This window comes from Spermophilus citellus, assembly GCF_964194105.1.
Source record: "Spermophilus citellus genome assembly, chromosome: 3".
NCBI lineage: Eukaryota > Metazoa > Chordata > Mammalia > Rodentia > Sciuridae > Spermophilus > Spermophilus citellus.
In genome coordinates this window covers 199,998,174-200,011,000 of record NC_138184.1, presented here as the reverse complement: position 1 = coordinate 200,011,000, position 12,827 = coordinate 199,998,174, and the positions used below count along the sequence as shown (strand labels likewise).

General features: G+C 31.2%; 1 protein-coding gene across 3 annotated transcripts in view; it reads left to right on the top strand.

Annotated features, from left to right (window-relative positions):
• The window catches only part of CASD1 (CAS1 domain containing 1), a 41,700-nt gene that overhangs the window by 14,078 nt on the left and 14,795 nt on the right, over window positions 1–12,827 (top strand). The window contains exons 4-10 of one of the 3 annotated variants that reach the window (XM_081283091.1): window positions 576–620; window positions 1,881–1,943; window positions 5,125–5,169; window positions 5,545–5,668; window positions 6,840–7,054; window positions 8,649–9,071; window positions 10,303–10,392. In XM_081283091.1, coding sequence (XP_081139217.1) covers window positions 576–620; window positions 1,881–1,943; window positions 5,125–5,169; window positions 5,545–5,668; window positions 6,840–7,054; window positions 8,649–9,071; window positions 10,303–10,392 — 1,005 coding nt within the window. Of the gene's footprint in view, window positions 1–575; window positions 621–1,880; window positions 1,944–3,390; window positions 4,219–5,124; window positions 5,170–5,544; window positions 5,669–6,839; window positions 7,055–8,648; window positions 9,072–10,302; window positions 10,393–12,827 lie in introns of those variants that run through there. The other 2 variants (XM_081283092.1, XM_081283093.1) reach the window with 2 other exon arrangements.

Sequence of the window (12,827 nt, the reverse complement as noted above, 5' to 3'; positions counted from 1 at the left end):
GGAAATTCAGCCTAGAAGTGACCCACATCACATCTGGCCATACTGCATTAGCCAGAACTAATCATGGCCTTGACTAACTGGCCGGGTTTTAGGCAATGTAGGAAAGCAGTCTGTCTCTGCTACAGATAGTAATACTAGTACTTAATTGGATTCATAGCAGGTTTGGCAGAAAGATAATTTATATAGATATGTTCATGCATCTACTTGTTTTTAGCTCAAGTTTTGTCTTATCCACATCTTAGATGTTGAAAATCGCACATAAACAACTGGTGTCATTTTTTTGTTTTGTTTTGTTTTGTTTTTGTTTGTTTCGTGCTGGGGATTGAATCTAGGACCTTGCACTTATTAAAGCATGTGCTGTACCACTGAGCTATGCCTCCAGCCCCTACTTTTTTGGTGTGTTATGTACTTTTTGTTGTTGTCGTTTATTTGTTTTGTCCTTTCAAGTTGAACATATAGATAACCGAGAATTGGTATGTAAAAATAGATCAACAAAAACAGCTAAAGGGAATATTATTTACACAAGTTTAACCTATACAACAAACTTCTCTGTTGTCTCCTTTTTTAAATGGCAGCATGAAAACATTCCTTTTGAAGACAAGATTGCATCAGTTAAAGTGGTAAGTTTCTATACTAGTAAGCTATATTCATTGGTCAGTTTATTTGTAGATCAACTAGTGCTTTATACGTACTAAATAGATTTAAGTGTATTCTTGAGAGTTGATATAGTAATTGGAATAAATGTTTTATGTAAGTTGTTTCATGTAATAAACATTATTTATCTCTCAAATTTTTATCCAGGAGAAAATAACCTTGTATAGTAATTTGAAATGAATATGTATACAGGATTAATGTTAAGAAAAGAATATATAATTTTTTTTTTTTTTTTTTTTTTTTTTTTTTTTTTTTGCGGGCCTGGGGATTGAACCCAGGGCCTTGTGCATGCGAGGCAGGCACTCTACCAACTGAGCTATATCCCCAGCCCGAGAATGTATGTAAATGTCCTTCACCTATGGAACTTGTAGGTCATTGTAGTTCTCTGCATGCAAATACAGGTGGGATAGGATAGCAGAAAACAAAAAGTGGAGAAGTAGGAATGTACAGAGCAAAGAATTAAATACAGTTTTCTTCCCTGAAGAAGAGATGTTTTAACATAGTCCTCAAGGATAAGTAGGATTGGTCAAACTCAGTGAAAGAGTCCACGAACATTAAAAACAGTATGTGTAGAAGTAGCAGTGTATGGGAAAACTCTAGAGACAAAGGAGCATGTGGAGCACTCAAGGAGCTGAAAGAGAACTGAAAAGATACTTAGCATGTTAGTCAGCTTATGGTCACTATGACATAATACCTGGGGAAAATAACAATAAAGGAAAGATTTATTTTGGTTTAGGTTTCAGAGATTTCAGTTCATTGTTAGCTGAAGACCACACCTTTAGTACCTGGCCAGCAGGGCACATATTAGATTCAAACTATAACAGAGCAAGGAAAAGGAAGCAAGAGAAAAGTCAAACAGGACAGGTAGAGGCCACATTCTCTACCTTCTTAGCAATTTTAAAGAATTTTGGGTTTTATTCTGAGGCCAATTTTATTTAAATAAGAATGTGGCAAGATCAGATTAAATATTTAAATAAGAATGTGGCAAGGTCAGATTAAATTTCTTGAAGATTTCTCTGGTATAAGTGTAGAGCCTGGAAGAGAACAAAAGTGCATATGAGGAGACTTGCTTGAGACTTTTGCAAGTTTGAGATAGATAGGAGATGAAGATGTTTTAGACTGGGTGTTTTTAAGTATTCTTTGAGAGAATGTTGTTAGTGTTTATTTTCAATGGTGGAAATATTAGTATTTTGTACTTTTTTTTATTTCTAACATTTCTCTTTTAGGATTTTCTGTGGCATCCAGAAGTTAATGGTTCTATGAAACAGTGTATCAAAGTGTGGACTGAGGTCTGTATTTGCAAATATAGGCTTTTTTTTTTTTTTTTTTTTTTTTTTTTTTTGGTGAGCAATCAAATTTTTTAAAAACTCATGAGCAACCATGTTTTTCTTCCCTTTACTCACCTGTCCCACTCTCCTGTACTTCTCCCACCTTCTTGAGAGCAATTAAGCTGTACCAGACTGATGCTAACACTTCACTGAGAACAAACAGCAAGTGTAGCTCCTATGTCTTTGCCCTGTTATCACCATTACAATCCTAAGGCAGATGATGCTTATACCAGATTTTCTAGACTGAAATTTTTCTTTTACTGAGATAACTCAGCTAATTGAAACCCGAGTAATCTTTTTTCTGCACAGTACATGTTTTCTAATACATGAGCATTTTTCCATACTGTCCTTCAAACTCCTGTCCAGGTACTTAAGAAAACTTTTTTAGTTGTATAGACTTTATTCCCTTTTAAAGGGAAGACCCAGCAGATAAGACTAGTATATTTTAGCTCATAATTTTTGAAGATAAATTAGATACAAGGGCAAGTATGCTGTTAACCTCAGAAAAATCCCTTAATTGTCATAAATCCTCTTTACAATCTCTGTGGTAGCCTCCATAAAGTTTCAGATCAGTCTTTTGACTATACCTGTATTTTTTCCTAGAGACATTTGCATTTGGTATGGATAAACAATATTCAGTTTTGTTGACCTTATTTTGCTTACTTGTTTGCAACAGTTTTTTTCTTTTGGTCTGGTTTGGGGTTTTTTGTTTTGATTTTTTTGTTTTGTTTGTTTATTTTCCTTTTCACAGTAAATATTTAGCACTGAACCATATCATTCAGTAATAGACTTTGGAGGATAATGTGGGAACCTAACCACCATTTGTAATTTTGTTTCTTTAAAAAAAAATCTATTCAGGTTTCCAAAACACAAACAGAACAGGTAAGGTAAGGTGTACCCTATTCAAGGAATCATTGGCAGTTTTAGTGTGGCTAGAAATAACATACAAAGTATTTATTTATGTTTGGTTTTGGTGTTCTTTTTATGTACTTTATTTTGGGAAGAGTTGATAAGCAATGAAGTAGACAGATACTAGATTATTAGTTATTCTAAATACTTTAACTTAATTTTATTGAAATAAAGACATTGGAACAAATCTTTTGAAGATAGTAGAGAACGTTGAAAGTTTTAAACAGATTGGAGAGAAAGAGTTGAAAGTGGGAGAAACTTAAGCTAAATTGTGGAGAAAATAGCTCAACTATTAAGATGGGTTTGAGAAATCTTGGTTCAAGTGATGCTTGAAGTTGTTTGAATGGAATAATTTGAAAAAGTAAAGAATTTAGAAATTTAAGAGAAGAGTTTGTGGTGAGTGGAATTATAAAAAGCTTCTGAGAAGTGTACTAGAAGGGGTAGAAAGAAAAACAAAAAAGAAGTAACTGTGATATCATATGTGGGGGGGGGGAATAAAATGTAGATAGTCAGTAGTGTGTCCTTAGAAACTAGATAAGATAGAAAGAAGATCCAGGATTTGGCAATCGAGAGTTTGTTAATGAGCTCTAATTGCAGTTTAAATGGATGGTGAAGTACAACTCAAAACATAATAAATTGAGGTGATGCTTGAGAGAGAAAGAAATTGGCATGCTAAGGACAGAATACTCTTTCAGGTAATCTATGGGTGAGGCATGTGATGAAGAAGACTAAGAATAGACAGCATTAAAGGAAACATTTTTGAGGATAAACATGATTGAACTTTTAGGTTAAGAGAAGGAAGGAGAGTGGAAGAGGGAGACAAAATTGACATTTTGAAAGTTATCATGGACGATAGCCCTAGAAATGAAAAGGGAAGTATTTAAACACCATAAGGAATGAGCTGTTGGGAACAGGGACACATTTCTTTCCTCTCTTGTCAGGTAGATGAAGTCATAAGAGTGAAGGCAAGAAGGCAAGAGCTCATGTATTAGATGAATTGTTTCTTTGTAAAGTTTGAGAATTAGACTTTATGCTGGGGAATAGGACCAACAAACCGTGAATTTAAGACTTGGGATTCTTCCTGAAGAATGAGAAAGGGAACTACCCAGGGATGAGGATGAAGTTTTTTTTTTTTTTCCCTTCATTACTGAAAAATTAATGAAATCTCATTTTAATGAGAAATTTTTTTTATCAAATTCTGTAATGGTATACAATGAAGCAAGCTAGACTAGAAATGGGCCTATCTCTGAAGACAAATGATTCATTTTGTTATTCTTTATTTTCTTAGAGTACTATACTGAACATTTATTATCTTGATAATGGGAAGGTAATAACTGTCATTTTAATTTTTTATATGGGTCAGATAAAAAATCTTTTTAGGTTTCTTGCTTTTTTTAAATTGTTTCTTGTATACATTATTATAATATTGGGTTGTTCATGTGGTGAAAAGTGCATAAATTCAAAAGTTGAAAAGTGAACTTTTGACTGTTCCTAGTAGGCACTAGCAATAACCTTACAGATCAGCAATAACTGAGTCTGTATCCTTGTTTTATAGGTTTTATATCTTTGTGCCTACTTCATAGGGTGGTAAGAATCTATATTAAAATGAGATAATTTAAGGGAAAATAGTAAAACTACTAAATATTATATAATCATGATGCTATATATATTACTATATGTACATATATTATTATAGCATAACTGCATATTGTAAATAATACACTTTTAGTGTATTATTCTAGAGATTTCTCCCTTTTTTGCATGGAACCTTTAATAATGATCAGTTTATTTGTTAAATACATGTTAGATTCAGCTTCTCCAAAAGATTACATTTCCTTAGGGCACTGATCTTGTATTTTATTTAACACTTACACTGTGTACCCTGTAGGCTTCCACGAATACCTTTTAATTGGTTGATATAATTGACTAAAGCTTTACTCTAAGCAATTTACCCAGAATTCAGAATAATATTAGGTCATGTTAGAGTTCAGTAGTGTTTTTTTTTTTCCTAAGAACAACAAAAGAATTAACAAGTGTTTTGCCATTCTGTATAACCACACCGCCTTGTAAGAGTTTAGGCATCCCATATATATCTTTGTTATAACAAGAATTCAGAGAAGAAGTCTAGAAACTTAAAATGCATTTAGGAGGAAGAAGAACTTAAATTTTGAGGAAAAAGGTATTCAGTCTCTGTACTGGTGTAGAATAATTATAATGGTTTTTTTTCCTTTAGGATTCTGTTGCAAAGCCCCATGTGATTGTAGCAGGAGCTGCCACAGTAAGTACTTACCTGATATTCTACATGATGATTTTTGTTTCAGACTTAAGGTCATGCTAAGAAAAAGTTAATTCTTGATTGTATTTATATTTAATTTCTTATTTGTATTATAGTAGATTAATTTTAATAGAAAATCTGAGCAAACGATAAACTAGTGTTAAATCTCAGTATTATTTTATATCTATAGTTTTATTCCTCTGAAGTATTATATGTTGAAAGTCTAATTTTATAACAGCTTTTTGTAACTATTTTCATGAAATAATTTTACCAAATTTTATTCTAATCTTAAATAAAATGGGAATTTACAATAGGTAAATTATATACTTTAAACTTTCTGTGACAAATACTGAAAAAATGCTAATTTTTACTTCTTAGTGGTCCATCAAGATTCACAATGGTAGCAATGAAGCACTTTCTCAATATAAAATGAACATTACCTCCATAGCACCGCTTTTAGAAAAATTGGCAAAGACTAGTGATGTTTATTGGGTCTTACAAGGTAAGAGATCAGTAATGAAAAAATGTCATTTTGTATATATTTTAAGGCATGTGCTTTATTATCTCCTGCTTCAAGAAGCAAAATTATTGCTTTATGAGAATAAACTTTGAAATAAGGTTTGCAAGATTAGAATAAACTTTAATTATTTGCTTTTTTTTTTAATTTAAGGAACAGATTAATAAAATATAATAAATAAATAATAAATAAATAATAAATATTCTCCAAGAACTTCAATAGGCAGAATGGCTATAGAATGTAATAAAGAGATAAATCCAAAACAAGTAAGTTGGTTACCTCTGATTCTTTAATATTTTACAAAATATATTTATTGTGATTGCAAAATGTATAAAAAACTATTAGTAAATCTGTTTTATAACATTACAGTCATTGGAAATAAATCATTTTCAAATTGACAAGTAAATTTAAATTCAGACCATCTACTTTATACTTGGTAATGAAATTCTTAAAGAGAAAGTAGTTATTAGGTCAACTCATTTCAGGAATTTATTGAATGTCCATTACTTAATGCCTAACACAATATGAGATGCCTTGGATATTTTAACGACTGAAGTTGTTTGTCAGAAATTCTTATGATTACTTTCTAGTTGAATGTCAAGGTGAAAAGAACAAGAAAGGCCAATGATATTGTTCCACAGTTCCTATTTATTCATAGACTCATAGCATTTCTCTTACTAAAATGAAAAAAAAATTATTTATAATAAATGACAAGCAAATAGACAGACCTGAGTCCTCAATATTACTTTTGAATTATGTGAACAAAGCTTAGGTGAAAAGAGAAAAAAATTAACTGCTATTCTTTATCAGGCAATCTTTTATAATCAAGTTTTAACTTCTTATTACCAATATAAAAAAATTTAAACTCTTTAAGACATACTAGAACACAAAAATGGTTCCTCAAAGCTGTGTATATGGAAAAGGAGTAAACATTCTTTAAATTTGAGGGAGCTAACGACTGACTCAAAAATTAAATGTAAGGTAGGGAATTTATTGCAAACCTTGGTCAGCTTTATGTAAAAATCATTATTTGGTGCCTGTTATCAACTGAAGTTTAAGAACAAAATATAATGTATGATCCACTAACTTACATGATCACAATTTCTACTGGTAGGGATTTTATAAATTTGTTTTAAAAAATGTGTTTCATGTACAGATCCAGTTTATGAAGATCTATTAAGTGAAAATAGAAAAATGATCACTAATGAGAAGATAGATGCCTACAATGAAGCTGCAGTCAGTATTTTGAATAGTAGCACCAGAAATTCTAAGTCAAATGTTAAGATGTTCAGTGTTTCCAAATTAATTGCTCAAGAAACCATCATGGAGTCTTTGGATGGCTTACATCTTCCTGAATCAAGCAGAGAAACTGTAAGAATTCTTATATTTTTCTGTAATGGAGACTATAACATCAGTTGGTTATAGTCTCACAACATGATTATACATATTTTATTACAGTCTTAATCACTCGTAGTTATTCTAGCTAAAGATATATCTGGAAATAATTTTGCTTTGACTCATCTTGCTGAACACATAAGTGAGAATTTTAGTCTAAGAGAAAAAGAAATTAGGGAAGGAAGGAAATGAAACTTCATTTATTGAGTGCTAATCACTGTTAATATATCTTCTAAGGAGGATATAAGTTCGTAGCTCACTCATGTTTGAAAACTACTGCCCTATTTTCTCATTGTAACCCTTAAGCTTATAAGATTAAACTTCGGGGAAGAGCACAGATTTTAATATAGAAAATAATTCTTTATTTTCTTATAGCTGTTATACTTTAAGCATTATTCAAGGTATAGAGTTGACAGTGAACAAATTCAGGCTAACCAATAGAAAGGGACTTATATTAAATGTGAAAATAAACCTGCATAATTATAAATTTTCACACATAGTAGAACAGATTATTTAACAGTTGTGTTTTTGTGTTTGTTTTTTCTAATAAAGCAATGGTGCTTAACCTTTTTGAGGGTCATATAAGCCCTTTGGGTATCTGGTAAAAAACAGTGGTTCTATTTATCTCCTGCAGAAAAATATATGTTTGCCAATACATATAATTCTCCATACTTTAAAGGATGTTGTGGACTCCTTCAAAAATGTTTTAAGAAATTTGTTATGGAATTTGTAGGCTCGGACCTACAACAGTACCAAGCATTGAACTTCCTGAAGTCCCAGGGCTAAAATGATGAGATATTTCTGAACACTTGATTGAGTATTTGAATGGCTAAGCTTAATTAAATAATTGATCTCAAAGAGTTTCACAGATGTCTAAACTATAAAAGTTTTCATAAAACTAGAGTTTGAGTCTTCAAATAGAATCTCATCAGCTTACCTAGAAATTTTTATTATAATCATACCATGTTGAAAATTCCACATTTTATTTAACATTAGAAATCTTAAAACTGCAGAGTCCTAAATGTCCATAAGCTATTACTAATATGCCTAGAATTAATAATTTGCTAAGAATTAATTTGGTGATGGCAGTTATTTTACATTTTTTTTTAACCTCAAAAGACTGGAATGCTAAAATATTTTCGTATGTTCTGTTTTGAAAGTCTGCCAATTAAAATTCTTTGGTCCTGGACTCATCATTATTTTTTTAACCAAAGGTTATGATCCATTGGCAGCCATGAAATCCATCTTTTTCTCAAAGGATAGTGCCATATCAAAAGCGTATTTCAAGTAATAAAGACAGGTATCGTTTCCTATAAATTGCTTCCTGCGTCACATTATAAACTGAATTTTTTATCATGGATCATAGCCTAGAAGTTTGAAGCACCCTGAGCTACTCATTGCAGATTGGTGGAATACATTTATTTACATGAGTTTTTTTTGGAAATGGTTACAAAATATACAGTCCATTTTGGTTTCAGTGTTTAAAACTCAGCAATATTCATAGGAGAAAAATCAAATGTGAAATACATCACTGACAAGATAATAACCAAATAACTTGATTTGTTCACAGAGTGCAATGATTCTTATGAACGTGTACTGCAATAAGATTTTGAAGCCTGTAGATGGTTCCTGTTGTCAACCCCAGCCTCCTCTTACTCTCATACAGAAACTAGCTGCTTGTTTTTTCACCTTATCTATTATTGGATATTTAATTTTTTATGTAATTCATCGTAATGCTTATCGAAAGAATAAGCCATGTACTGATTTGGAAAGTGGTGAGGAAAAGAAAAATATTATTAATAACCCTGCATCTCCATTAGAAATACTTTTACAATCTTTCTGCAAACTTGGCCTGATTATGGCTTACTTCTACATGTGTGACCGTGCAAATCTGTTTATGAAGGAAAACAAGTTTTATACACATTCATCTTTCTTTATTCCAATTATCTACATCTTGGTTTTGGGAGTATTTTACAATGAAAATACTAAAGAGGTAAGAATCGTTCTCTTTTTAGTTTCTACTGTTCATCTTATTTTATTCCAAAATTTAGGTTAAAGAAGTAATATTACTTATTATGCCAGAATATACAAACATGTATACAGATGAGGATGAAGGAATTTTGTACTTCTACTTAGTGGATTCTTTCTTAGAAAAATAATTTATTTTATTGATACATTATAATTACACATAATGGTGGAATGCTTTGTAACATATTTATACATGCATTAAGATAATTTGATATATTTTTTTCTTCAACACCTCCCCTTTCCATCTTTTTGTTCCTTTCCCCACTTAGTGGATTTTTAACTTAATTTTTTTGAAATAGTTTGGAAAAAGTTCAAAGGATTGAGTGAAGATTGTTGAAAAGTTGGAAAAGTATGACCTGTGCAAAAGAAGTCATGACTTAGTGTTATTTTGCCTACTTGGGGATGGAGAAAAGTAGAAGCACTTCTGATTTTATAATGGTCTTTAAGCCCCATCTAAGGCTTAACTAGAATCTACTATTTTATTTTCTTTCATTTAAAAAATTGTATTAACAAATGTGTGTGTGTGTGTGTGTGTGTGTGTGTGTGTGTGTACGCACGCACGCACTCGCGCGTGTGTGGGCATGCATATACATATACACACACTAATTAGAATTTACATGATGATGTGGCCACTACTCCTAATATGCTTAATTTCCTAATTTAGAATTGCTGTCATTCCTCAGAATATTTGTGTAATTGCTTTTTAAGGCATGAGTTACTTAAATTAATTCTAACTTAAAAAAATAAGTCTCAAATGAGGATGATTAATCGACTATTCATCTCCAATGAGAATATGTAGTAAAATAAATTATAATAATAGAGCTGTCAGTAAAATGTAAGAGAACTGTAAAATCTTTTTTTAATCTCTGAAATTCTAAAATTTGATAAATTGTTGAATGCCATTTTTAGATTTATAAATACATCTGTCATAGTTTAAAGATCACCAAATAAGAATGTAAGGATCAACTTAAACATTCAGAATCTTTTTAGTTTATAGTTTTTTTAACTTCAAAATAATTTATTAGATCTTTTTAAATAATAATTTGTAACCATCTCCACCACTCACATAATCAAGAGTCTTTTGACAAAAGCATTAGCTTTATATACTATAAGAAAACTATAACATAGTTGATATATATTGTTCAAATAATTACTTCCTGGTAGATTTTAAAACAGATTTTTATTCCTTTCTACAGACTAAAGTATTAAATAGAGAACAAACAGATGAGTGGAAGGGCTGGATGCAACTTGTGATTTTGATTTATCACATCTCTGGAGCAAGTACTGTGAGTATTTTAAATTTAAGTTCAGAAAATATAGGAAATAATGTCAGTTTAACATTTTTTCAGGGATACTGGTTTTTTGTTTGTTTGTTTCTCTCTACGGGTTATAGACCCTTTTTATTTCTCAATCTTTCTCATTCTCCTAACTCTGAGAATCTATTAGTTTAAAAGCAAAATAAATTTAAAAAGAAAAGCAATACTTTACTTGATTTATATTAACTTGGCCTTAATATAATAGGAACAGCTGATGTCTCAGGGTATTATTTGATGTCATCTTGTTGAATAGCCAATGCAAGGTTTTCAACAAACTTTGTAGATGACAAACTATTTAGAATAGGCAGGTAACTATCAAAGTAAACAAATTAGTTTATATTTTACTCTTCACTATAGTTTGTGAAGTTTACCAATTAATTTTACATTTTTAAAGTTTAAGAAGCTTAGAACTGTCAGGCTGAGTTCATGGCTCAGTGGTAGAGAGCTTACCTAGCTTGCGTGAGGCACTAGATTTGATCCCAGCCCACATAAAAAAAACTAAATAAACAAAATAAAGCTATTGTGTCCAAAACAAAAAAGCACAAAACTCTCTTTCCTCAGTTTAGAGAATCCAGATACACATGAACTGCGATTGTAGACTATGTTGGGTATACCATACTTCCTGAGCATTTCCTCCTTGGTATTGTGGTTGATCCTTCTGTACCTAAGCAAACTCCTTTTGATGTTCCTAGGTGTCTTAAAAGACTCAGTATTTTCATGATCTGTGGCTACCTTAGATATGGTAGGGTTAGATAAAGATGTGTTCATTCTGGGTTGTAACATTCCAGCTAACTTACAGGTAAAACATGCTTTTGCAGGTGAGCCTAACAACCTGTATTCACACAGCTATTAGAGTAAGGATCCAAACTGACTTCTATAAAACATGTTTTAAAAATTTAAGAATCTCAATTTGGGAACAACTAAATTATTGTATTGCTGTATTTGCTTATATAAAGCACATATCTATAAATAGTATTTGAATCAATGATAAATTGAGATAAGAGAAAGTGCTCAAAACAGAGTAATTTGAAAATTTAATAGCTAATTAAGAAGGTAACTAATATTATCACTGGGGTATTTTCAGATGACTTTAAAAATTTGAAAACAATATTATACTTCATTTTCTCTATAATTTCCAAAAACTGTTGGTGATTTTATGGATGTTTTGTTTGGAGGGTAGAAGGCAAAGGAATGAAATGTAATTTTTACTGATTATGATATATATGTTTGTGGGAGCAGTGAAAATTCTGTGATTACTGCAGCTGAAAGGGGATGGTGGATTTAAGGAACTCTGGTTGAGCCAGGAAAGTAAAAGAGATCCAAGACAAAGAAAAATGGAGATGGTAAGACTTAGTTTGTAAACCTAGCTGAGAATTAATTGGATAAATCCATAGGTTCTCTAAGAAAGATGTAGGGATGAATATTGAATCCTAGAAATATCTGACATATGAATGAAGACTGAATTAATTTGGGGAAAAAAAGTGTTTTGTTTGAAAATGCCGTTTAGAGACATAATTAATTGCTGACATATTAAAAGGTGATACTACTATTAAAAAAAATTAGGTAGAAAGAATTAATGGCAGATTAACTTCCTCGATTCAGTGATTCTAGAAAGGATTTAAATCATAAAAGAATGAAGGCAATTTGGATTTTCTTATAATCATTTACTAGCCTAACATTCTAATATATCTTCTTAGGCTGCATCCCAATATATTCTAATATATAATTTAAAAAAAAAAAAAAAACCTGTTCTAAAAGGATATACTTTTCTTTAACAGGTCATTTATAATGATTAATCAAATATCCCTGTTGTATTAGATAAAATTTTGTGGTTAAAATTACCAATTTCTCCATTAGCAAAACATTGTTAATATAGATGTTTTTGGGACCTGATTCTTAGATCATTGAGACATTAATCTCACTAAAAACTTTTTGACTGCCATGATTATTTTTATTACCTAATCTAATATTTTGAGTACAGGAACTGGGGTTGTAGCTCAGTGATAGAGCATTTGCCTCGCTGGCATGAAGCCCTGGGTTCCATCCTCAGAACCACATAAAAATAAATAAATAAAATATTGTGACCATCTACAATTAAAATAAATAAATGGAATATTTTGAGTAAAATATGCCAAACTTTTAGTTATACTGTTTTTATGCTAAAAGAGAAAAACTTTCAAAATTCAACAGAATTATTAAAATAACCCAGATGGCCTGGCACATTGTACTTGTTAGTACAAACATGCTTTAAAAATGTAATGTGTAGCCCGGTGCAGTGGCACATGCTCATAATCCCAGTGGCTTGGGAGGCTGAGGCAAAAGGATCACAAGTTCAAAGCCAAGGTACTAAGCAACTCAGTAAGACCCTGTCTGTAAGTAAAATACAAGATAGGGCTGGGGGGCTA